The sequence below is a fragment of the Odocoileus virginianus genome, chromosome 2 (genome assembly GCF_023699985.2).
Source record: "Odocoileus virginianus isolate 20LAN1187 ecotype Illinois chromosome 2, Ovbor_1.2, whole genome shotgun sequence".
Classification (NCBI taxonomy): Eukaryota; Metazoa; Chordata; class Mammalia; order Artiodactyla; family Cervidae; genus Odocoileus; species Odocoileus virginianus.
Window position 1 is genome coordinate 2,089,728 of NC_069675.1, and position 26,653 is coordinate 2,116,380.

The 26,653-nt window shown below is 46.2% G+C and overlaps 1 protein-coding gene across 1 annotated transcript; it reads left to right on the forward strand.

Annotated features, from left to right (window-relative positions):
* The first annotated feature begins 1,192 nt into the window (after positions 1 to 1,192).
* Positions 1,193 to 26,092, forward strand: LOC110126891 (zinc finger protein 892-like). Its single transcript, XM_070456924.1, has 10 exons — positions 1,193 to 1,282; positions 6,049 to 6,117; positions 7,546 to 7,672; positions 8,977 to 9,090; positions 9,610 to 10,608; positions 14,672 to 14,890; positions 15,698 to 15,786; positions 21,052 to 21,154; positions 21,933 to 22,019; positions 24,313 to 26,092. The coding sequence occupies exons 1-10, from the start codon at positions 1,274 to 1,276 to the stop codon at positions 25,581 to 25,583; spliced, it is 3,087 nt and encodes a 1,028-aa protein (XP_070313025.1). The 5' UTR covers positions 1,193 to 1,273; the 3' UTR covers positions 25,584 to 26,092.
* The last annotated feature ends 561 nt before the right edge of the window (positions 26,093 to 26,653 follow it).

A 26,653-nucleotide genomic window follows, 5' to 3' on the forward strand; every position in this document is an offset into this window, starting at 1 on the left:
TGTTTCTATATCGACCATTCAGGGGTGGTACAAAAATCTCTCCAGAAAGTAAGAGAGGGACTAGCCCAGCGGAAGAGAAAACGAGAAGCCCAACAAGGCTGGTTTGATCTTGGTTTCAGCGCTCCCCCTGGTTGACCACTTTGATTTCCACCCTCCTGGGTCCACTCATAATATTAATATTGTTACTGACCTTTGGTCCATGCATTTTACACCGTCTGGTCTCATTTATTAGGGAGCGCCTAAATACCATCCAAATTATGGTATTGAGACAACAATATCAGTCAATTTCACAGGGTTAAGAGAAGGATTCCTCTACAAAAGTACAAAGACGGGGGAAATGTGAGGCTGTCACGGCTAACGCCACGACAGGCAGCCTAGATTAGGAGTGGGCCTAGTTTCCCGGGGTAACATAATTATCAGGCCTCCTGGAGCTAGCCAATCAACATGTGCCTAGCAAGAAAAAGGGAACCTATCAGGGGAAAGCTGAAAGCCCCACAGTTGGGCCAATAAAAATTGCCTTGCAACTGTGTAACCAATCCGCTTGCGCCAACTACCTGCTGCTTTTTTTGACCTAATAAATACCCGAGAGAACTGGGGCTCGGGGCCTTTTCATCCTCACACCCTTGGTGAGGGCGGGAGGCCCTGGCTCGAGTCAGTAATAAATTCCCCTATTACAAGTTGTATTGTTTCGAGGAGTCTTCTTTCCTGACCGGGGACTTGGACTATGGGCAGAACATTCTCTCTTAAGCAGAAAAATGAGCACATGCACAGCCCCATCCTCAGACCCAAACTCTGCTTCTTTCCTGCCCAAACTTTACAACCAACAGTTAACAAACAACCTGAAGCAGAAACAAGGCCATTCGGAGGGTCAGAAGACTATAAGTCCTCAGGAGGGGTGAGTCCCAAGGCTGAGAGAGACATATTTCCTTAGGACGGCCCTCCCATCGGAGGACCGGAGGGACGTGGCATCACACATAAGCAGTACTTCCAAGGGGAACACAGCCTCACAAGCATCCACGACCGGTTGCTTTTTCACGATCAAGCTGCCGCCCTAGCATGTAGGATTCGGTCCAGCGCCGCCAACTCGTCTCACACGGGTACGCTTGCGCAGATCTTTAGAGGTCATATTAAAGCGCTCCCACCGCTGAGACTTCTGGGAAATGGAGTCGGCCAAGGCCAGGCTAAGGTTGGGAGCGTGGGCGTCAGAACTCTGCGCAGGCGCACTGCTCTCCCGACCCGAAGAGGCGCCGTCTTCCTGGGTCCCGAGCAGTCTATGCAGGAGGTGAGAGCTGCGGGTGTGTACCGTTGAGCCGCGGAGAGAGCGCAGCGGCAGAGGGAGTGGGATACTGAGAACTTGGGGGAGGTGCAGTAGGAGTGGAAGGGGTGAAGCGGGCGGAGCCCGCCTGCAGAATGCGTGTGTGTGTTTGTGTGTGTTGTGCGCGCGGCGACGTCCCTGCTCGCACAGGTGCGGACTAGCAAAGTTGTACCCGCATCCCAGTGTGTGTGTTCCGTGTGGGCACTGTTAGCAGTGGCCTTTCGGCGTGCCCCCATTATATGTCAGATCCCAGCTCTGCCGTTGGAAGTTTGGAGGCTTCCTTCGCCCCTCCGGTACCTTCTTCTCGTAACAATTGCTTAATAAACGTGGGTGGAATTGACACTAAATCTAGGGTTCTGCCCACTCCAGTTCCTCTCTTTTCCAAAAAGCGCCTCAGATTGTCTCGTTTAGCTCCCCTCCCTAGACCTCCGTACGAGTGATTAGGGGGCCTTCGTGGGGGAGGTAGGACTTGATGTGGGGGAAAAAAAATACGAAAGAAGTAGCGAAGTGATAGGCAGATTTGAGAAGGAAATGCTTTTTATAAGAGTGAAGCGTCGAAGAATAGTGGGAGACAAGGATGGGGAAAAGCACACTGTGGTCAGGGCATAGAGCATCAGGACAAGACACGGTCAGAAGGATGGATTGTATGGGGCGGATCAGGGGTTGACAGGAATAAAGCTAATTTTGGTGCTTTTATTCTAGAGGTCACATTCAGAACTAGAGAGGGGAAGGGACTAGTGTAGGGAGCCAGTCAGGAATGCTTGGTAGTAGTCATATTCCTGAATCAAGCTGTCATGAGCCTGAATTATGATGGTGTCAGTGGTAGGGAGAGATATAAATGACATTGCAAAAGAGGAGTCCGAAGGACCTGGTGACTAACTAGATTTGGGAGGTAAGAGAGCCAGGAAAGAGTTTGAATTTGGGGCAGCTGGGAAAATAACAAAACATCTGCTGTAAGTGTAAGGGCTTCCTTGTGGCTCAGCAGTAATGAATCTGCCTGCCAACACAGAAGACACAGGTTCAATCCCTGGGTTGGGAAGATCCCCTGGAGGAAGAATTGGCAACCCACTCCAGTATTCTTGCCTGCACAATCCCATGGACAGAGGAGCCTGGCAGACTATAGTCCATGGGGTCACCAAGAATTAGACACAGCTTATTGACTAAATAACAAGGAGAACTGTAAGGGCAGGGAAAGGAATTGATGTGGGGAACTGCATGGGAATAGATGGTTTTAAGATGCTGACAGAATGCCTAACTCAAAATACTTAGTCATTTGGAAATGCAGGATGAGTTTGGAAGAGGGAGTGGGACTAGATTCAAGAAGCATTTCTGTAGAGGTGGAAAATGGAGCATCAGGTGTGGATGGACTTTCTGCGAGACAGCAAGAACACTGTACACAGTCTGAGCGCTGGGCAGCATGAGAAACTTGCCAAAACAGTCAAAAAGCTTCAGAGAAATAAGGTGAAGAGGACTGTTGGAATCAGAGCTCATAAATACCTTGGTATTTTTCAAGCATACAGTTTCAGGTGTGTGCGGGGTGTGTCTGACTCTCTTGTGACCCCATGGACTGCAGCACACCAGGCTTTCCTGTACTTCATTGTCTCCCAAAGTTCACTCAAACTCATGTCCACTGAGTCAGTGATATCATCCAACCATCTCACCTTCTGTCACCCCCCTTCTCCTCCTGCCCTCAATCTTTCTCAGCATCAGGGTTTTTTTTCCAGCGAGTCAGTTCTTCGAATCAGGTGGCTAAGGTACTGGAGCTTCAGCTTCAGCATCAGTCCTTCCAATGAATATTCAGTACTGATTTCCTTTAGGATTGACTGGTTGGATCTCCTTGCAGTCCAAAGGACTCTCAAGAGTCTTCTCCAGCGCCACAATTTGAAAGCATCAATTCTTCAGCGCTCAGACTTCTTTATGGCCCAACTGTCACAGCCATACATGACTACTGGAAAAAACATAGCTTTGACTATACAGACCTTTGTCGGCAAAGTGATATCTTTCCTTTTTAAATATGCTGCCTAGGTTTGTGCTTTTCTTGCAAGGGGCAAGCATCTTTTAATTTCATGGCTGCCATCACCACCCAGAATGATTTTGGAGCCCAAGAAAAGAAAATCTGTCATTGCTTCTGCTTTTTTCATCTTCTGTTTGCCATGTATCTTAATCAATGTGTAATTCTCAAAAACACACACACATAAAATTGCAATTTATCCTATCAATGAACATGCAAGTTGTTTATAGTTTACCCTAGTGATCTTTTCCCCACTTCAGATTTGTGTTGCCACTTCAGTCACATATCAAGGTTTCCTACCTACGTGGATGTGTTTGGGGATTTTCTAGTTTATCAGTCTGTTTTTTACGTGGCTATCTTTTCATGAAAATAAATCATTATAACATAGAGATTAAAAAGTGCTGGTTGTTCCTGGGTTCAAATTCTGCCTCAGCCTCTTACAAAGCCTAAATTTCCTAGTCTGTAAAATAGTACCCACCTTACTGATTTATGAACACGAATTCAACTGTTCTTGTAGAGAGTACTTAGCATAGTGCCTGATAAGTAGCAAAAGTTCAGTAAATGCTAGTTATTACTAATATATCATAAAATAATATTTTAATATGATAACATTACCATATTAATAAGATCATATCAGTGGTATTCCATTGTGTGTATGGACTGGGCCATACACAAAATGGCATCAAATCCTGTATTTTAGAAACTTAAGATATTTCAAGTTTTTGCTCTTCTGGGACTTCCCTGGTGGTCCACTGGTTAAGACTCCACCTTGCAGCGCAGGGGACACCAGTTCAATCCCTGCTTCAGGAAGGTTTCACATGCCACGGGGCAACTAAGCCTGTGCACAACTACTGAGCCCAAGCTCTAGAGCCCATACTCCACAACAAGAGTAGCCCCCACTTGCCACAGCTAGAGAAAGCTCATGCACTGCAACCAAGACCCAGTGTAGCCAAAAATAAGTAAAATTTCTTTTTTTTGCTCTTCTGTAGATTAAATGAAATGACATATAATGCTTAGGACGTTGCCTCATGGCACTCAGTAAAGGTTAGCGTTACTGATAGTTAATAAAAAGCTTTGCATATGTTTTTCCTTAGGAATAACTCCATAAGGGGAAGTTGCTGGGTCAAAAGTATGTGTTTTAAGGCCCCTGATACAAATTACAAATTCTCCAGGCCAGAACACTGGAGTGGGTAGGCTTTCCCTTCTTCAGGGGATCTTCCCAACCCAGGGATCGAACCCAGGTCTCCCACATTGCAGGCGGATTCTTTACCAGCTGAGCCACCAGGGAAGCCCTTCTGGTAGGGTCAGAGCCTTATGGAAATCTAAATAAATACAGCTAGTCTACATGCAAACTGCGGTCTGGGCTGATGCTGGGGTGAAGTAGGGTTTCAGGGGCCAGGGATTCTTGGGGCTTTGCTTTCAGCACTTCACCACCAACATACCTGCCTGTTAGTCTATTACAGCCTGTTCTCTACCCCATGCCCCCCACACTCATGGATTCTGCCTCCTGGTACTTTTGGCTACTGACCCTCATGGCTACTTCTATCCCTCATGATACACTTTCAGCTCATTGCCCACAGGTGGAACTAGGTTCCTTTTATTTTGGGAAAGCCCCTTAGGCTTTATGTGAATCTTTGTCATTAAACTTTACTTGAGTTAACTGAGTATATCTCAGTTTCTCACATAAAGAGTCTAATTAAGACATAGTCAGATCAAGCATTTGGGGGATTCATGAGTGGGGTGCGGGGATTGTGTGGTCCTGAGAAGGAAGAGGGAAAGGTGTGTCTGAGTACTGTCCTGCAGTCAAGGCAGTGTATTCATTGATGCTTGTTATTCATTCACCCATCTAACTTGTGGTCCTGGCATTTCTTAGTTCACGATCCTGAGGATGGACGTCATCTTTTGAAACCAGACCACATATCAGTCCACGGGTCTGCGTCTGTACTGCCCACCTGTGGCTTAATCAGCATGGCCCCAGGCTTGAGCCTCAGAGTCATGTGGAACAAGCTGTGGCTGTCCCAGGGTTGCTCTGTTAGCACCGGGTGTTGCTGTGAATAGGGTATTTTTCCTTTGAAGAGGCTGTAGGTGTTTCCTTGACAGGACTTGTCCATATAGCCATTCATAAAACTTCTTATACTTTTTGTCTGGTAATCATGATGAACAATCTGATCTGATCCCAGATCCTCAGTCATGTCTGACTCTTTGCAACCTCATGGAGTATAGTCCCCAGGCTCCTCCACCCATGGGATTCTCCAAGAAAGAATACTGGAGTGGGGTGCCATTTCCTGCTCCTTCAGGGCATCTTCCCTACCCAGGGGTCGAACCCACATCTCTTACCTCTACTGCACTGACAGGTGGGTTCTTTACCACTAGCGCCACCTGGGAAGCCCCATGATGAACAATATTTAATGTGAATTTATAAAGGCAATATGAGCCTTAATATATTCTCAACTGCCAGGAATAGAACTTCACCTCTAAGATCATGATAAAAACAAGCACCACATTGTATTCTGCACAGCCGTGCACTCTAATTCTGGGATGGGGTGGGCTTGCTCTTGGCCTTGCTTTTCTTTGCTCTCCCTTTGTGTAGGATATTGAGGATGAGGGTGGGTACGTAACTCACTGGTGTGTGGAGATTTCTTGCTTCATGGGTCACAAAACTACTAAACGAGACTGGTCTTTCTCACAGCCTGATTCTCATCACACCTCTCTACCTCATTAGGACTCGGCTCTTCTCTGCAAGGAGAGCACGCTGGAGGGAATGGCTGCTGTGTCTCTGACCAGATGCCAGGTGAGGTAGACTCTTGTGTTTCTGAAACTATTAGGCTCCAGAATGTAACCACTCTTCTTTCTGTCTTGGGGGTTCTCTGCTCAAAGCCACCCAGGTGGAAAAAGGACTCCATAAGGAATGACTTGTGTTGGTATCTTTCAGTGACCCCTTCTTGCCTTGAATATGTGCCCGCTAGCCTGTCACCAGGGACACAGCCTCCATTGCCTTCACTTTGATTTTGCGTTAAAACTGATGGTAGGGATGTCATGAGAGGGTCTAGGGAGCAGCAAGCAGTTTCAAATTCTGATTTCCCTTTAGTACATCCATAAATGGACTGAAAGTAGGCCCCCATATTCCAGGGAGTGTTGCGTTAGGCAGAGAATGTGACACATACTATAAAGCACCAGTGAGGTTGAAGGAGTCCTGGAGAGAGAGTTTTTGTGAGGGTAGAGACACACAGCTTACCCCCTTTCTGCCCCAGGGCAGGGTTTTTTTAATTCTGAGCTCTGGCTTAGAACCTCTGCAGACACTCTGGAGACTCATCTGGGTTTTAGACTTGGGGATAAAGATGGAACTTACAGAATCAAAGAACATCAGAGTGAATTGAGAGAAAGCCTAGAGATGATCTAATCAACACCACTATTTGAAGGTTTTGTCCACGCAAACACAGACATAAGGGCTTCCCAGATGGCTCAGTGGTAAAGAATCCACCTGCCAATGCTGGAGATGCTGGAGATTTGGGTTCAATCCTTGGGTCGGGAAGATTCCTTGGAGGAGGAAATGGCCACCCACTCTGGTATTCTTGCCTGGAAAATTCCATGGACAGAGGAACCTGGCAGGCTACATTCCATGGGTTACAAAGAGTTGGACGTGACTGAGCACGCACACGTACGCACACTCACATCAAGACAATTTGTGAAATTGGACTAAGTTTATAGATTAGATAATATCACTCCTCTCCTGATTTTTACAATTATACTGTCATTATACAAGAGAAAACCCTTGTTTTTACAAAATATACACTGAAACATTAATAAGTAAAAAGACATCATGTTTACAAGTTACTTTAAAGAAGTTTGGAGAAAAGATAGGCACATGTGTATATTCTGAGACAAAAGATAAAACCAGTGTGGAAAATGTTAACATTTGGGGATGCTGGATGAAGGGTCTTTGTTCTATTCTTCCAAGTTTTCTGTAAGTCTGATAAAAGAGCCCCTGATACTCCAAGGCTCAGCTAGAAAGGTAGTGTGGGGTTGTGACCAAAAAGTCATGCCTCATGGCTTCATGGCACTTTCCCCAAATACCTCAAAACTGTTGTCTTTCCACTCCCATTTCCACTTTTCTTTCCACTCCCCTGGCATCCTCCAAGCTGTTGTCATATATAACAGTTTTGTCTGGTCCATGTAAGAGAAGGATTATGAATAAGGGAGAACATGATTGTGTTTCCAGGACCCAGTGACATTCGAGGATGTGGCCATAGTTTTCACAGATGAAGAGTGGAGGCATCTGGTCCCTACTCAGAGGGACCTCTACAAGGAGGTGATGCTGGAGAACTACAAGAGCATCGTCTCACTGGGTAAGGAGAGCTTCCCACCAGGAGTAGACCCTGTACTGAATTGATGTGGAGTTGAGAGGCTAATATATTGACACCTCTTCTTCTCCCACCTGAGTTGGAACCCCTGAGAGACAAGACAAGAGCAGAGGGATGTGACTTAGCAGTTACAGTGACAGTGGGTTTCTTAATCCTGAACCCCAGCCTGAGACAGGCTTACTCCTTGAGCTGTAAGCAGACTGGACAACCACAGGCCCCCTCACTGAGCAGCCTAGCCCTGCACCACAGAGGGCTCACCACAACTAGAGAAAAGCCCACACAGCAATGCAGACCCAGCACAGCCACAAATAAATTAAAAAATTTTTAAATGGTGAGGCAGAGCTGTGCTAATTAAAATAATAGTTTAAATTTATTATGTGAAAAAAATTAAGTTTACAATTCAGCATTATTTCATTATCCAATTTTTTTAAACCATCTGAGCCACCAGGGAAGCCCTCCAGTTTTAACTTTTGTTTTTTGTTTTTAATCGACAGCCTTCTGCCTAAAATGATCTTTTACATATAAAAGGGTCTGGAGTGTATTACATACAGTGAGTCATGATGGATTTAGAAATTATCAATTTGTAGACATCAAAATAAATCAAATAGAAATTATTTTAGATGGGGTAGCCTTATTTTCCAAATAATGCTCTCCAATAGTTTTTTTCCCCCCCAAAAATTGAGATATAATGGTCATTACCCAGTTTTTAACAAAGTGTATCTATAGGTATCTTTCTGTATTAAAGTGAATGGAAAGAAAGAGATGAATACAAAATACAAAACATGATTTTTGTTATTGTCTATGCCTCTAGTTTTCCTACAATGAAAACAATTGACGTGTTTAAGTAAAATCATACTTAATATGTGTATGTTAGTTGCACAGTTGTCTCCAAAAATAATTGTACTAAAGCATTAATAAGCAAAAATGGGCACCTACATTACACATTCTTACTCAAGGTAATCTTTTTTCATTCTCATCTTCCCTGAGATAAGGACTCTTCCTGCCATCCTACCAGTGCTAGAGCTAGGAGCATCCCACTCACTTCATGGGGAAGAATAAACACATTAATTCAAATAGAGTCTATCCACTCTGACTAGATGCTACTTGTCCCTTTTAGAACCTCAGTCTTGACCTCCATTCAGAGGTTCCTGCACTTCTGCATACCTGGTGTGCACTTCCTGCCTTTTGCATTTTCTCTCTGAAATCTTAAGAGGCTGGAATTTGCTTTGGAATCGTTGTGTATTTTCATCACATACGACCACTTGGCTTGTTTCTTTCTCTATGAACAGGACTTCCAATACCTGGACCTGATGTGATTTTTCAGTTGAAGAGAGGAGATGAGCCTTGGCTAGTGGAGTTTCATGGATTTGAGGGGAAAGAAGGTGCAGAGAATGTCTCTTTAGGTAATTGAGTATGAACTGGCAGGAGAGTTTTGTTTTGCTTTGTGGTTGTTATTTAGGTGCATGTGGGAGGGAGTATTGGGTATCATATTTTTCCTCAAATTCAAGTCTTCTACTATATTGTTTATTCTCTGTCACCCAGTTTTCTTTTTCCCCCCCTCTACACCTTAAAATATTCTTCACCTTCATTCACCAAATGTTTACTTTCTCAGATTTGTCATGTTGTCCATTCAAACTTTGATTTTCCTATTCCTTACCATCCCCTCCACTTACCTGACACTCCTAATTAATCCAGCTATGCTCCCAGTGGAAATTCTCCTCTTTTTTGAGATTTTTCACTACCAGTTCTATTCCCTGTTTCAATCCCAGGTCTTGGTTTCTCCCTAGAGTGCAATACTATTTGTGGGAGCAAGCAAAGTGATTGTCATTACTTTTCAGATTTATTACAGCATCCCTCCTTTCTGTGCTAACATTTCCTAACCCAGGAAAGAAACATTCATCTGTATCTTCTATCCATTCCAGATTGGGAGACTAAGCCTGAGATTCAAGGTGCTTCAGAAGAAGAAAAATCAGAAGGATCATTGAAGGAAAAGCTTGGAAGAAAAGGTCCTCCATCTCCTAAATTTGAAGTTTATGCACTGGATGGCAGGTTGGGAACAGAGAAGGAAAGCCCTACAGTTGAGGCCTGCAAGAAACCCCCTTCTCTGGAGGAAAGCTTGCGGCACAGGGCAACCCCTCCCAAGAAAATTCTCACTAGAGAGAGAGACCAGGAATGCAGCAACTGTGGTAAGACCTTTTTTGACCACTCCTCCCTCATCCGCCATCAGAGGACTCACACTGGCGAGAAGCCCTATGACTGTCCCGAGTGTGGGAAGGCCTTCAGCCACAGGAGCAGTCTCAGTAGACACCTGATGTCACACACAGGAGAGAGCCCCTACGAGTGCAACGCCTGTGGGAAAGCTTTTTTCGACCGTTCGTCCCTGACTGTACATCAGCGAATTCATACTGGAGAGAAACCCTTCAAATGCAGCGAGTGTGGAAAAGCCTTCTTTGACCGCTCGTCCCTTACCCGCCACCAGAGGATCCATACTGGAGAAAGTCCTTATGAATGTAACCAGTGCGGGAAAGCCTTTAGCCAGAAAAGTATTCTTACGCGACACCAGCTAATCCACACGGGCCGGAAGCCCTATGAATGTAATGAGTGTGGGAAAGCCTTCTATGGGGTCTCGTCACTGAACAGACATCAGAAAGCCCATGCTGGAGAGCCTCGCTACCAGTGCAGTGAGTGTGGGAAGGCTTTCTTTGACCGCTCCTCGCTAACGCAGCACCAGAAGATTCACACTGGAGACAAGCCATACGAATGCAGCGAATGTGGGAAAGCCTTCAGCCAGAGGTGCCGGCTCACGCGACACCAGAGAGTTCACACAGGAGAGAAGCCGTTTGAATGCAGTGTGTGTGGGAAAGTCTTCAGTTCTAAATCATCAGTTATTCAGCATCAACGGCGCTACGCCAAACAGGGAATAGACTGAGTGAGGCGAAAGCTTTAGTCCAAGGACCTCCACGAAAACTCGAGACAGGTCTTCCCCCTCTTAAATCCATCACCTGGTCATCACACCTATGCTGGCTACCCCTCTCCTTTTTCTGCCTCTCTGCACCCACAGTGTTTGAAGGAACACTGTCCACCCACTGTGTTACAGAGTTGATGTGGGATGCCAGAAATTAGAATGTGACTTTAAAGAGTCAGCATCCTGAAGACATTTGTCAGACACTAGGGACAAAGGTTAGGAGGCAATCCTCAGACAAACCTCTTGTCCGAAGCCCCAGGCATCAGTGCACTTTATATAACTGGAGGCCACAGCTGGACAGGAAAGGCACACTTATGTCAGAGCAGCACTGTTGTTTCCAGAAGTTCTTTTTTTTATAGCCGTTAGTCCCTCTCTCTCTCAGAGGATTTTGGGCACTGACCTTGTCCTGTTGTGTGCCAGCATCTAGATCTCTTACTACTACTAGTAGCTAGCACTTACTGAGCGCTTATTATGGAGTAAGCACTCAGCTGAGAGTTTTGCAAGGAGTAAATCATTTGGTCCTTTCAACAACCCTCTGAAGTAGGTACTGTTACTCCCCACAATTTACAGATGAGCAAACTGAAGTTTAAAGAGATTAAATAACTTGTCCAATGTAACAGCTAGTACAAGGAAAGTCAGGTCTTGAATACAGGGCTCCCTTCAAAATCTCCTTGCCGTAAGGCTGTACGGCTCGCTCTGTAATTTACGTGTGTGTGTTACCTGCTCAACCTGTTGCTCGCAGAGGCCCGACTTACATGTCTGTATCTCACACAGTGCCTTGCAAGTAGGTGCTCAATAAATATTTATCTGAATTAGTAACGTTTTGACTTACGAAGTTCTATTTAAAACACATCTTAGATTCACAGCCTTTCTCTGAATTTCAGTCTCACCTGTACTTTTGTCATCTTGGGCTTCTATTACTGTAGTAGTCACTCCCTGATCTGAATTCCTTCCTCCTCTTTATTGAGGAGGGGGATATCAAGCTATGGCCCAATAACAGGCAAACCCCAAATAAAGATTCATTTCTCACATAAAATCAGATGAGTCAGTCTTTCTTCCTCACCCTCATCATTTAGAATATGTTGCCTCCAATGTCATCATGGGGGATATTTTGGGATAGTTTTAAGGGCCATCACTTATAAATCAGAACCCAGCACCAAAAGGCTAGGTCAACAGGCACCTCAGTAATTGGTTAATATCAACAGCCCCTGTCACAAGTTACATTTTTCCATATCACTGTTAGGTCAGCCTTTCCAAGTGACCCCCTTCCTGCCCACCATTGCCTTATTCAAGACCTAAAATAGCTCCCTGTTTAATGAAGGTGTCTCTAAATATTTAAAGTCTGCCCTGACATGACCCTGCATTACTCAACTTGAAGCCCTGACTCCCCAGATCCTTCTGTTCCCTGTTGTTTAGTCACTGAGTCATGTCTGACTCTTTTGACCCCATGGACTGTAGCGCACCAGGCTCCTCTGTCCATGGGATTTCCCAGGCAAGAATAATGGACGGGGTTGCCATTTCCTTCTACAGAGGATCTTTCCAACCCAGATCTCGAACGCATGTCTCCTGCACTGCAGGGGAGTCTTTACCACTGAGCCACCAGGAAGTTCTATTTCCTGGGCCCTGCCCTCTATTTTTATTTTCTTGAAGGTGAGGCACCAGGCAACTTTGATTCCAGGCATCTGCATTCCCTTTCTGTTTACTTAAGGTGAAACCCAGAAGACCTGATTCTGAAAGACTGTCTGGAATGTAGCTACCCTGCATGAACCCTAATGGACCAAGATCCATTTCTCCCTGGGAGCTGAAATCTAGTTCAAGAAACTGGATTGCCAAACAGACCCTTCCCTAATCTACTCAACCCTACTGGTCTACCTGTCTTAAAGCAGATGAACAGCAGAGAAGGCTTTTCACATGTCGACTTTCAAAGCAACTTGAGTTAAAACCAGAGTGCAGAATCTGTTGGAGTGGATAATATGTGCTATTATTTAATAATGTCAAGTAGAAAATAAAAGGATCTACTGCCAAACTTTTCACTGATGACTGACTCTGAGAGTTCTGAATCTTTATTGCCTTATTTTTTGCCTTATCTTTATTACCTTCTGAATCTTATTGCCTTAAAAGTAAGTTGAAGGTCCAGTATTTCCCTAAGATGCTCTGCCATTGTGAGCAAGATTAGACAAGAATGAATTCAGAATTCTAACTGACATTTGGGTAAAGTGATAATTGAAACAGAATGGGAACATAAATTCAGCAGTTCTCCTTTTGTTACCTTTTAAAACTTGGAGATGTGCAGAGCATTTTTAAAAGGTGAAGTACCTTTCCATCTCCTGCCAACAATTCTCAGGAAAGGGCCATTTAACTCTTAACTGATACCTCCCAGTAGTGGAGGCTTTCCATTTTGAGGTTTTAGCTTCACCAGATAGCCACTAATAAGATCAAATCTTGGAATCAGAAATTGGCATTCTTAGGATATAAGGCAAAAGACTTGGTATTGTTTGTAGGGTTTTAGCCTAAGATTTTAAAAGTGGTTTTGAAGAAAGGAAATAATTTCTCTGGTGTTTAAATAAGCCCTAAGTTTTACGAGAGAACTGAAAACTTACCATACAGATTACCAGAAGCACTCCAGGAATCAACTCTTCAAAGAAAAAGGGTCAACTCTGAGATGACATGAACTCTGAGATAAATTGAATAAGATAGAGCAAACCTGTGCAGCAAAGCCTGGGGCAGATAAGTGGTGGGACTACTAATCCAAGAAATTTATCTGGGATGCCAGGATGGCCAGGTTGGCCAGCTTCTGAGCTCTGCAGCACTCACCCCCAGGCCTGTGCCACTGAGAGTACATTAATCCCCAAAACTCACATGAATAACCAGAGGTGAGGAGGAGCTGGGGAGCAAGGTTACCAGGTGCCAGTCACTAGGTAACATGCTGATAAAGCCAGAATCGTGATTCCTCAAGAAGTCGAAGAGAAAAACGGCTGTGGACGTTAAATTCCTAAGTGGTCTCTGCTACTGAAGCAGTTCTTCTATGGTAAAAAAAAAACAGAAAGTAGTTGAAGTGGCCCATGTTGAGCTGAGGTGATCCTTTCCAGTTTTTCCCTCTTCCATGGTGATTCACTGGTTCCCTGTTTACCTCTCTTAATATCAACTTTCACCTCAAAGTTACTGGCCTTTGATGGCACTGGAGCTTCTTAAGGAAGACAGGGATGCTTTCCTGGAAGGATGTTGTGCTAAACACAAAGACAGACTAGAAGGCAACAGTGATCCTCAAATTTAAATTCAGGAAATCTAATAAATTTAGAACTCAAGGTCAATCCACCCTTAAGACAATGGGGACTCACTGGGGACCAATGGGTTTTTATACCAAGGTATTTAAACTCCACTCTGCTGTTTTGTGAGACCAAGATATAATTTTTGAGATTCTACTTTTCCTTATTCCAAGGTGCTGCCTGGTTACTTAAGGAAATCTCTCTCCCCACCCCACCCCCACCCCGAGCCGCAATGGTGTGGAGGCGCTGTAGACGGGAAGCGACGCAGCGGAGTGAACAGCCGTTGGGATGCGGACGCCTACCCTCCGAGGGAGCACAGTAGCCAGAGAGAAATCCTGGTGGGTGGGTGCCGCCGCCCTCTGCCAGTTACAGTTGCGGAGAGTGAGTGTCCCTCTCGAGGCTGGTTTTGGCTCGGCAGAGCACGTCCTCCGGGGTCGGAGCCCGGATTAGACACTGAGGAAGCGGCGGCACCTGTAGCGTCCAGGAAGGAGCTCGCCGAAGGACTGAGCACCTCTAGAGACCCAGCACAGCCCCCCAGCGCAGAAAGTAGCTTGGCCAGCCGCCCGCGGGGTCCTCTGGGAAGCAGCATCCGGTGATGCGCGCCGCGCCCTGCGGAGGATTCTGGGAGTCGTAGTTTAGCGGCGAGTTCGGGCCGGCGCGACTCAGCCCCGCAGGCTCCTAGATGCCTTTGTCGCCCGCCAAGCCTACTCAGTGCTGTTCATGAGGTCGAGCCTAGGGTCCAGGAGGATTGAGTGCGTGTTCTCTTGAGTCTGAGTGCCCCGAAGGAGGGCCGGGGAGGGCCCCGGGGTGGAGGGCGCCGAGCTGCCCAGGGAGGGTCGCGCGAGCGTTCCCGGGCCTCTAGGTGGGCCGGCGCGGTGGACCCCCGGCCCCTCGCGCGTTCGCCGCTTCCTTTTCCCGCAGTCGTCACCAGCGGTAGCGCGGAGCGAGTCAGCATGGAGCCGAAGCGCAGAGGTGAGGATTTCAGAGGGATGCCGCCTGCTGGAGAGAAAAAAGGAGAAAGGCTGCCCTCTGGCTGGGGCAGGCTCTGGAAGAACACACATAACGTCTCCTACTAGTTGATCTCACGTTGGGGTTTAAGGGGAGCCCCCGACCTGTATTTCCCTGCTGGTCTTTCGGGTGCCCTGCCGTCTCTAAGTTGGTGTATGCCTTCTTTGCCCACGAAATCGACAGATCTGAACATTTGGCTTTTTGATAATATTTGTTCTCACAGGAGCCCCATAAGGCTGTTGTGTAGGAAGGAGAATATCCAAATAGACCCATTTGGCAGATGGGGAAAGTGAGGATTTGAGAAGTCACAGGATTTGTTTAGTGCCCTGGATCCCCGCCGGCCCCCCCGCACCCCCCCCCCCCCACGGCCCATTGCTTTTCTGAGCAGGCCAGTATTCAAAAAGAATTTAACTAGTCTTTCATCCTGTGAACCTGGACTAGAACAGGAATGACTCATTAAGAGGCAGGGACTGACATAAGCGGGACTTCGCGTTTATTTTGACTGTCACTCAGCAGATAAGAGATATAAATAAACATGTCTTTAAGTGTCCAGGATCTTACAGCAGTGTTCTGCTGGAATTTAAGGGCAGAGTAGCGAAGGAGATCCCTGAGGCAGCCATGGTCATGGCTTTCTTGCTTCAGAGATGTTGTGGAATTGTCCCTTGGTTCCCTGTGTTGACTCTTCCTAGGTAACAAGTAGTTGTGTCTGGCAGTTTCTGGGAGTTTACTGCAAACAAGAGTAGTCACCCTGGTTCCTGTGTCTATTTATAGGGTCACTTTCTGAGGACTCAGACCTTCCTCAGGCTGGAAACCCCAAAGAAAATGGCCTGACCACTGTGCTGCTGACCCCTGCATCCCAGGTGGGTTTAAATTTTTTATTTTTTTTCTGTTCTCGGGACATGAATGTGGTTTCCAGCATTGTTATGGATTTGTTCAGCCCTGGTTCCTGGCCCACTGTCTTTATCCTGATAAACTGATGAGTGATGAACCTGATAGTCATTGCTCCTGTCTTATGCAGGATTTTGCCTCCTGGCATGACTTCTCGGTCTGCTTAGTACTTGGTGTGCACAAGCTCTTCTGCGCTGTAATTGGCCTGCTGGTGAGATGCAAAGGAGTAAAAGCCATTTGCCTCTGCCTCGTGAAGTTTACTGAGGAAACAAGGTATAGATAAGGAAGATCGTTAAACAGGGCGCTTCCGTGGTGGTCCAGTGGTTAAGAATCCACCTTGGGGTACAAGAGACACTGGTTGAATCCGTGGTCAGGGACGATCCCACGTGCCTTGGGGCAACTAAGCCCTCTCACTGCAACTAATGAGCCCCTAGGCCACAACTACCGAAGCCTGCACACCCTGGAGCCCGCGCTCTGCAACAGGAGAAATGACCACAATGAGACGCCCTCATGCTGCAACTAGAGAGTACCCCTCACCTAACACGATTAGAGAAAGCCTGCGTGCAGCAACAAAGACCTAGCACAATCAAAAAAATAAAGCATAATTAAACAGCAAGAAGAAATATATTTTTCTAAATGCAGAAAAATTTTAAATACTGAAATTACTAGTACAACAAAACAGTTAAAAATAAATTCATCAATTACAAAAAAATTCACTTCTGACCACAGACTATACAGTTGCCTTGTAAGAGTGGTGGCCACGAAAAGAACATCATTTCCTTTCATTAGTTGTGTATAAGGGTTTAATTCTTGACTGTAAGACAGTAAGATTTTTAATTAGAGAAAGTTTTCAAAATCAAAAAAGAATAGAAAGAAATTACTAGTACAGACAAGTCATCATAGGCCTTGAAGAGGTTTTCCATCCTCTAGAGTATTTGGGAGGGCAGTGTTGGCATAAAAGCTGTATTTTGAAAGACTAGAGAGTACATAGACGGAAAATAGAATATAGGAATATTCCAAGAGAGAGAACAGCTTTGGAAGAAAGTCTCCAAGTGATGAGAGAGTCAGAGATTTTCAGAGAAATGTGCGTCACTGTGGAGTGAGCTGGATGGAGTGTGGTGAGAGAAGCGTATGCCTGTTGTAGCCAGACCACAGGAAAGTCTACACAGGAGCTTTTTTTTAACTTTTTATTTATTTTTTGAAGTTTATGCTTGGCTGTGCTGGGTCTTTGTCGCTGTGCGCGGGCCTTCTCTAGTTGCCACAGTGGAGGCCACTCGTTGTTGTGGCGCACAGGCGTCTCACTGTGCTGGCTGCTCTTGTTGCAGAGCGCGGGCTCTAGGTGTGTGGGCTTCAGTAGTTATGGCCCAGGGGCTTGGCGGTGGTGGTGCACGGGCTTACTTGCTCCTTGGTGTGTGGAATCTTCCTGAATCAGGTATCGAATCCGTGTCCCCTGCATCGGCAGGCAGATTCTTAACCACTGGGAAGGGTTATATATATATACCCACTACCCTTCGAAGGGTAATATATACCCACTTCCCTTCGTAACCACCAGGGAAGTCCCACACAGGATCTTATTCCAAAGACAGATAAGACCCCATGAAAGTTTTTAGAGTCCCAGCAAGATAAAACATGCCATGACTGATTAAGGAGAGAAGATGAGTCTAGGTGCCCTGAAGCATCTGGTCCAGGACCCTGGGAGAACAGCAGACCTTGTGGTAAACGCACTGGGACTGCCCGTCATCCTCAGACCTGCCTCACAGCATCCAGGTGCTGACAATTTATGCAGAACTCTGGGAGGAAACACCAGTACTGCTTCTGACCTGAATGAGGAGGAGAAGTAGGTGACAGAGGATGAGATGGTTGGGTGGCATCACCAACTCAATAGACGTGAGTTTGAGTCCTGTGCTTTACAGTCCAGAAGACTGTAAAGCACAGGGAAGCCTGTTGTGCTGCAGTCCATGGGGTTGCAAAGAGTCAGACACAACTGAAACTGAACAACAACAGCTTTCAGAGGAAAGAGGGGGGCCCTGCTGTCTACTGGACGGTGTGGGATTGGTTTACTTGCCCCCCAGGTCCCGCAGAGGCGCACTGAGCAGCAGCCCCCTCCGTGAATGAGTCTGGTCGCTGAGGTTTTCTCAGAACTGAAGCCCGAAAGGAAATGCTAGGTAGTCTGTCCCTGCTGCCTTGCTTGTGAAGAAAAGGCACTGTACAACTTATATTGCCTGTGCTGAACACTCCTGAGGCATATGACTTTAAGGGACCCTAACTCAAAAAGAGAAGTGATTTCGTTGTTCAGGTATTAGAAAAATAGTTAACTTATTTTGAGCAGAGAATATTCAAGTAGGTAGTTCTTTTAACTTTATTTCATTATGTGAATTACTTAACCAGTTGTTTTTGGAGGATACATGTGTGTGTGTGTGTAGTCATAATTGGGGCTTAAAAATGCTGTTTTATAAATAGATCTATATGTGTAATAAACATCTTAATTTTTTTTAATATATACCCACTGAACAAACTTTTTAGCCAGTCCAATACATTTATATTCAAGGGGCTATGGTAAAAGTGGTGTTTCAAAGAAAGCCATAACTGGTTCATTTGCTAGCATCCCAGGGACTGGTCTGTTTCAATGTGTCTCCTTTAACTTGAAGTTGTATAGAGAAAAGTTTTAATAGAATTAGAAAAATTATGAGACTTTTGTTTTACCATTCATGAACAGATTCAGCTATAGATTCAAAGGAACATTACCCACCCTGCTCACTCTCCCTACATTTGACTGCACAGTCTAAACTTTTTGCCTGTCATCTAGGTCAAGGGACGGTAAAGTAAACACTCCTGCAGTGTTTTCAACACTTGATAAGCTTCCGTTCCCCTCCCACCTCTGTCCCCATGGCACACTTTCAAAGAACACCCCATTTAAACTTGTTCCTTCTCATTCTTGTTCAAACGTTCCTCCTTTGAACTCGTTACAGATATTTAGTGTTCCTGCTCTGTGCCAGAGACTACGCTGCTTCACTGAGGCAAATTAAACCTGGTCTCCACTGCTGTGGAGATTAGTGTCTAATGGGGACAGACAGACGTTCATCACAAAGTCTTCTCACCGTGTGCATAACCCAGGAAAAGGGGAAACCCATGGTGCTACAGCCTAGAGAGTCAGGGAGGGCTTCCCTGAGCTGAAAGCCAAAGTGTGAGTGGGATCAAAATCGCTGAAAGGGGGACTTCCCTGGTGATCCAGTGGTTAAGACTCCATGCTTCCAATGCAAGGGGCACTGGTTCGATCCCTGGTATGGAAACTAAGATCCCCCATGCCACATGGCATAGCAAAAAAATTTTTTAAATAAATACAATTTTTTAAAAAAACAGCTGAAAGGATGGGGCAAAGGGGGAACTTTCAGGAACAGGAAGCCACGTGTATAAAGGGGCAGAAGTGGTTGTGGCCACATGTCAGGCAGCCCCCAGCTGCCTGAAGCACAGAGAATACAGGAGGAGCGGAGTGAGACGGGACGGAGAGCGGACGGCGGGGGGCGGGGGAGCGGAGTGAGACGGGACGGAGAGTAGACGGCGGGGGAGCGGGGTGAGACGGGACGGAGAGTAGACGGCGGGGGCGGGTGGCGGGGGAGCGGAGTGAGACGGGACGGAGAGTAGACGGCGGGGGCGGGGGGCGGGGGAGCGGAGTGAGACGGGACGGAGAGTAGACGGCGGGGGCGGGTGGCGGGGGAGCGGGGTGAGACGGGACGGAGAGTAGACGGCGGGGGCGGGGGGCGGGGGAGCGGAGTGAGACGGGAGGGAGAGTGGACGGCGGGGGCGGGGGGCGGGGGAGCGGAGTGAGACGGGACGGGGAGAGTAGACGGCGGGGGCGGGTGGCGGAGGACCGGAGTGAGACGGGACGGGGAGAGTAGACGGCGGGGGCGGGGGAGCGGAGTGAGACGGGACGGGGAGAGTAGACGGCGGGGGCGGGTGGCGGAGGACCGGAGTGAGACGGGACGGAGAGTAGACGGCGGGGGCGGGGGAGCGGAGTGAGACGGGAAGGAGAGTAGACGGCGGGGGCGGGGGAGCGGAGTGAGACGGGACGGGGAGAGTAGACGGCGGGGGGCGGGTGGCGGAGGACCGGAGTGAGACAGGACGGAGAGTAGACGGCGGGGGCGGGGGAGCGGAGTGAGACGGGACGGGGAGAGTAGACGGCGGGGGGCGGGCGGCGGAGGATCGGAGTGAGACGGGACGGAGAGTAGATGGTGGGGGCGGGGGGCGGAGGACCGGAGTGAGACGGGACGGAGAGTAGACGGCGGGGGCGGGGGAGCGGAGTGAGACGGGACGGAGAGTAGACGGCGGGGGCCGGGGAGCGGAGTGAGACGGGACGGGGAGAGTAGACGGCGGGGGGGGGTGGCGGAGGAGCAGAGTGAGACGGGACGGAGAGTAGACGGCGGGGGTGGGGGGCGGGGGAGCGGAGTGAGACGGGACGGGGAGAGTAGACGGCGGGGGCGGGCGGCGGAGGAGCGGAGTGAGACGGGACGGAGAGTAGATGGCGGGGGCGGGGGGCGGAGGACCGGAGTGAGACGGGACGGAGAGTAGACGGCGGGGGCGGGCGGCGGAGTGAGACGGGACGGGGAGAGTAGACGGCGGGGGAGCGGAGTGAGACGGGAGGGAGAGTAGATGGTGGGGGCGGGTGGCAGAGTAGGCAGACTGACTGGGGAGAAATGGCAAGAACACTTTGGGAACTCATAATAATTGGGGCTTAAAATGCTGCTTTATAAATAAATCTATATACTGCAACATGTGTAGCAAACATCCTCATTTTTTTTTGTAAATATATTGGACTGATTATATTGTCAAAGGAAAACTAAAGGGAAAAGTAATTCCTATTTGTTGAATCTCTTGTTATTTTTAAACCCTGCCATAAAGAAAGTGCTTAATTTCTATTTCCTCTACTCTCCCATGTCTAAATAGTAAGGATTTCTATAGTTCTATCGTTTAACTTGTTGATACGTAAACTAGGAACTTGGTATCCTTGGATTTTACCCTGAAGATGTTCCTTCCCAGCTGCAGGTTATATTCGATTCTGGTGCATGGCGGTCAGGAGCGAGTCTGTGGTTGTAAATACATCAGTGTTGGAATGGTAGAGGTCATTTTGCCTAACCTTCCTCTTCTCCCTGTCTTCCTTCTCCTATGCCATCTTCTTGAGTCCTGCCCAGAGGCTGCTGGTAGGAGGTCCCTTGGTGAGCACTGATGTGGTTGGTTTTCAGGGATCGATGATCAGGGACATGGCCGAGGCTGTCACCCAGTGGGAACAGCTGAACCCTCCGCAGGGAGGCGAGCCTGAGAAGCCTAGGAATCTGGTCTTGCTCGGTAAGCAGCACTCCCACCCCCACCCCCACCCTGCGAAATTACCCAGTGTGGTACCCTGGCTTCCTCAGTTCCTAGGAGCTCTGAGGTTCTTAGATGCAATGATTCCTAATCCCGGTATAAGGCAGGTATCTTCTGCTCTTTGTTTCTAAACACAGGTTTAACACTTCTAGAATCAGAAACGAATACCTTTTTAAAACTGTATTTGCCAAGGCAGTAGCCCTCCTTCTTCCCTATTTCCTGACTGAGGATGCTGAGACAAAGTTCTAGGAGAAACACCTCTTAAGAAATGGGTGTGGAGAAGAAATGACAACCCACTCCAGTATTCTTGCCTGGGAAATCCCGTTGACACAGGAGCCTGGTGGGCTGCAGTCTATGGGGTCGCAAAGAGTTGGACGCTTGGCAGCTAAACAACAGCAAACACTGTCAAGCAGATTGTGATTTGGGAAGTATTTCTCCATGAAAATGGTACATAAAATGGAGAGTTAAGTGACCTAGAAATATGGAATGTAGAGTTTTATAAGAAATTTGTATAGAATAATAGTTGCAAATATTCAAATAATAAATCTGTACCTAAGGGGAAAAAAAAGGAAATGGGTGCTTATTTTTTTAATAGAGAGAGGTGAAAACAAGTGATTCACTGGTTCTGAACTCAAGTAGACCCCATACCAATCTTCCTAACTTCTTCGGAGAAATCCTGTCTTATCCTGTTCTCTCTGACAAGCAAGTCACTCACACTGAACATATACACTGAGACTCCTTTTTCTTTCCCTGTAAACAGGGCTTCCAATTTCCAAGCCTGATGTAATTTCTCAGTTGGAGAGTGGGGAGACGCTGGAAAGAAAAGTCTCAAAAGCAGCTAATCCAGGTGAGTGACTGTTGTAAACCATGAACAGAAAACCCAGATGGGAATAGCATCTTAGAAATGCTTGATTTTGCTAGACCCAAGGAAAGGTTAAAGTGCCATTTTCCTGGGCCTCGTTGTATCTCTGGATGATGATCTGTTGTAAAGTCATAGGTTTTTTTTTGGAAAACAAATACTTTCCATCCTTTCAAATCAGTTCTCTTCTCCAAATAAGGTGAAGTGAAATCAACTTTTAAATATTTATTAATAATTTGGGTGCAAGGCTCTAAACCATGCTTTTTAATATATGCTACTTTATTAATATCTCTTTAGGATAAGGTGACTTTTTGTCTCAGACCAGTGATCATAAATTGGTCTCTGAGTCTTCCCATGCCTTACTGTCTATCTAAATGGGGGCAGCATAGCATAGTGGTTAAGAGTGCAGACTTTGGAACCACTTTTCCTGGGTTCAAAGCCAATTTGAACCTTGCCTTACTGTCTATCTAAATGGGGGCAGCATAGCATAGTGGGTAAGAGTGCAGACTTTGGAACCACTTTTCCTGGGTTCAAAGCCAATTTGAACTACTTATCAACTCTAACCTCTAGCAGGTGAAGTATCCATTTGTTTGTTTAGTCAATAGGTTGGATCGAGCTCTTTTGCCACCCATGGACTATAGCCCGCCAGGCTTCTCTGTCCATGGGGGATTTCTGGACAAGCATACTGGAGTGGGTTGCCATTTCCTTCTCCAGGGGATCTTTCCAACCCAGGGACTGAACCCATGTCTCCTGCATTGGCAGGTAGATTCTTTGCCATCTAAGCCGTCTGGGAATTATCCATTCTGTGACTCAAATTTCCCAACAGTAAAATGGGGAATATGTAAAATGCAGATAACAATAGCTTTAACTCACGGGGTGGCTGTCAGGATCAAATGAAATAGTCTAAGAGAAATGCTTAGAACAGTACCTTGGCTCTATGCTAAGCAAATGATAACTAAGGATTAAGTCCTGCTAACTTTTTGAAAGATTTGAGCCTATCACTTCTGTCAAACTGGATGCTGTAATAGACCACCAGCTAATTATACTTTCTTTAATTTTTAATTCTATTTTCTTATCCTTGTCTACTTAGGCAGCATATTACTGCCAGATTCCCCACTGTGAGCTACTTAACTCTTCCAGTTCCGTATTCCTCTTCTGCCCTCAAGACCTTTGCTAATCTACCTGCCTAGTCATTGTACCTTCTCTCTTCAGCTTGAACCCTTAACACCAGACAGGCAAGTCTCTGACTACCCTGCACTAACCATGTGTTCTCTATGAATGTTTGGGGCTTCAGTTCTTCCACTCCCCTTAGCCGAAAGTCCGTTTGCCTTTAACCTGTTTCTACCAACTTGTCCTTAAAAATCCCAGCACTTCCCTGATTATATGTTATTGAAAACATTGTATTGTATTGATTTATGTCATGTGAAGTCTTGGTTGGAATGGATACTGATGACCATTTAAGCCTGGAATATTTAAACATTGCTAGCGGTGCAGCTTTCCCCATCCCCTCCCCCAAACTCTTACTAAGAAGTCTAGAATTTGAGGCCTAGTCTGGACCAAACTGAGTCTGTGAGGGGTTTGAAATTCTCCTCCCCATACATTGCTCATTTTTTGAAAAAACTTGGTTCTGGCTTACTCTTTCCAGTGTTTTCAGTGTGGAGTGATCAGAGCTGCTAAGTTGCCTTTCAGTTACTAATTTAATTTGTAGATCTGGACTACCTTGAATGCTAGCTTCTAGGATTTTGTGTCACACTCTGAGACAGCGGAACCAACAAAGGTTTTTGTATTAAGAGGTATGGTTTTAGAAGTTCAGTCTGCTAGCAGTGATTGGGACATACTAGAACAAGAAAAGATTGGTGGTAAGGTCAGCTGACAATGGACATTCTCAGAACCTGATGCTCTGATAAGGTTGTGACAGTGGGCAGTCCCTGGCAGACCATCCCTCTCTGATCCCCCCAGTCTCCACCAGACCATGTTTGTTATCTGCTGTTTCCCCCATCACCTCTGTTTAGTCTTGTTCTATTACTCTTTCTCATTTCCTCCCCTGCTAGACACGGGACTGTTGAGTACCTGCTCACCTCTCCCTTTATGCCTCTGCACCCCTTTGCCCAGTCATCTTTCTTTTCTCATGCTCACTCAAGGTTGCAAGGCTATTTGTGGGAACTTCCAAGCTCCTCTGTTCCCTGTAAGCATTTTTTGTTTCTTTCATTATTTTCCTTTCACAGCAATTATTTTTCTCCCAGTGTAAGAAATGATAACATTTTAGTTTTGTTTATTTCAGACTGGGGTACAGAACCAGAGAGCAAGGAGGTAGCCCCAGAGCAGGACATTTCTGAAGAAGAATCAACCCCTGGGGTGTTAGTAGAGAGATTTCCAAAGGAAAGTTCCAGTGAATGTGAAGATTCTTTAAAGAATCAGCAGGAAAACCATGAGAAACATTTAATACAAGAGGTTGGCCCTCAGACGAAACCTTCTGGGGAGAGAAGCTACCAGTGTGATGAATTTGGAAGAAATTTTAGTCGGAGGTCATTACTTGTGCAACAGCAAGGAGAGAGCCGACACAGCCGTGATTCATTTAAAAAGAACTTGAGGCAAAATTCAGATCTAATGAAACATGAGAAAATCTGTGCAGGAAAGAAACCTTGGAAGTGTAATGAGTGTGAGAAGGCCTTTAGTTATTACTCAGCTTTTGTCTTGCATCAGCGAATTCACACAGGAGAAAAACCCTATGAATGTAATGAATGTGGTAAAGCCTTCAGTCAGAGCATACACCTGACTCTGCACCAGAGGATTCACACGGGAGAGAAACCTTACAGATGTCATGAATGTGGGAAAGCCTTCAGTCACCGCTCAGCCCTTATTAGGCACCATATAATTCATACTGGGGAGAAACCTTATGAATGCAATGAATGCGGGAAGGCCTTCAATCAGAGTTCATACCTCACTCAACATCAGCGAATTCATACTGGAGAGAAACCTTACGAGTGTAATGAATGTGGGAAGGCCTTTAGCCAAAGCACATTCCTTACCCAGCATCAGGTCATCCACACTGGAGAGAAACCCTATAAGTGTAATGAGTGTGGAAAAGCTTTTAGTGATCGCTCAGGCCTCATTCAGCACCAGAGAACTCATACCGGGGAGAGGCCTTATGAGTGTAACGAATGTGGGAAGGCCTTTGGCTACTGCTCAGCCCTGACTCAGCACCAGAGAACTCACACTGGGGAGAAACCCTACCAGTGCAGCGATTGTGCCAAAGCCTTCAGCGACCGTTCAGCCCTTATCCGTCATCAGAGAACACACACTGGAGAGAAACCTTACAAGTGTAAGGACTGTGGAAAAGCCTTCAGCCAGAGCTCATCTCTTACAAAGCATCAGAAAACTCACACTGGAGAAAAACCCTATAAGTGTAAGGAATGTGGAAAGGCTTTCAGCCAGAGTTCATCCCTTTCTCAACATCAGAAAACTCATTCTGGAGGGAAAATCAGGGAATATGGAAAAGCCTTTAGTGAGCATTCAGCCTTCAATCAGCAAAAGAGAATTGATACTGGATAAAAGCAATGTAAATGCAATACATTCAGAACATCCTTACTGAACAATTACTATAATGCTGTGAGGGATACAAAGGAATTAAGACTATATTACAAAAGAGATTCAATTGAGAAGTCATTGGTGATATGGGACATAGCTTACTCAGAATGTGAGAGAAGAGTTCTGCATTTTTAAAAAATATCCTGACAGAGGACACTGTGAATCTCCCTAGGGAGAGAGGAAAATTATTTCCAACACCCTGATGTGTATGTACGCTGCTAAATCCTTGCACAAGAAACAGGGTGTGCCGTGATGGAAAGAGGACATCTTGACTGAGCTAGATGTTCTCATAATGCTAAGGGGATGACATTTTAAAGGGATAAGTGGTCCTTTTAGGCAAATTGAAGGGGTAGAAATCAGAGGTTGGCAATTTGCATTGTCTGTCCAGAGTTGAGAGTGGTGGTGGAAGAGACGTTGTCCTTGGTCTTAAATACAAGAATTTAAGTTGTAAATTAAATTTACTAAGTTGCTAAGTCGTGTCTAACTTTTTTAAACCCCGTGGACGGTAGCCTGCCGGGCTCCTCTGCCCATGGGATTTCCCAGGCAAGAATACTGGAGTGGATTGCCACTTCTTTCTCTGGGGGATCTCCTGGCCCAGGGATCAAACCTGCATCTCCTGCATTGGGAGGCAGATTCTTTACCGCTGAGCCACCTGGGAAGCCCTATCTAATATACAGGCAGTTTTATTTCATCCACAGTTATCCCAAAATGTCATTTATAGCTCCACCATCTGTTTTCAATCAATGATAACACATTGCATGTTCTTTGCCCTACCTCTGTAGGCTGCTTCAGTCTAGAATGATCTTTCAACCTCTTTTTGTCTTTCATGACATTAACATTTTGAGGAGTCCAGGCCAGTCATTTTGTGGAATGTCCCACAAACTGTATTTTCTGATTATTTTCTCATGATTAGAACCAGATTAAGCATTTTTAGCAAGAAATCTACCTGAGTGTTGTGTAATCCTCAAATCATATCAAGAAACTCAAAATGCCAGTTTGTCCTGTTTTTCCTAATGCTAAGTTTGATTACTTTG

Coding starts and splice junctions, on each gene's coding strand:
- LOC110126891 (XM_070456924.1), top strand. Junction 14,891..15,697: donor CATGGAGCCGAAGCGCAGAG/GTGAGGATTTCA, acceptor GTCTATTTATAG/GGTCACTTTCTGAGGACTCA. Junction 15,787..21,051: donor TGCTGACCCCTGCATCCCAG/GTGGGTTTAAAT, acceptor GTTGGTTTTCAG/GGATCGATGATCAGGGACAT.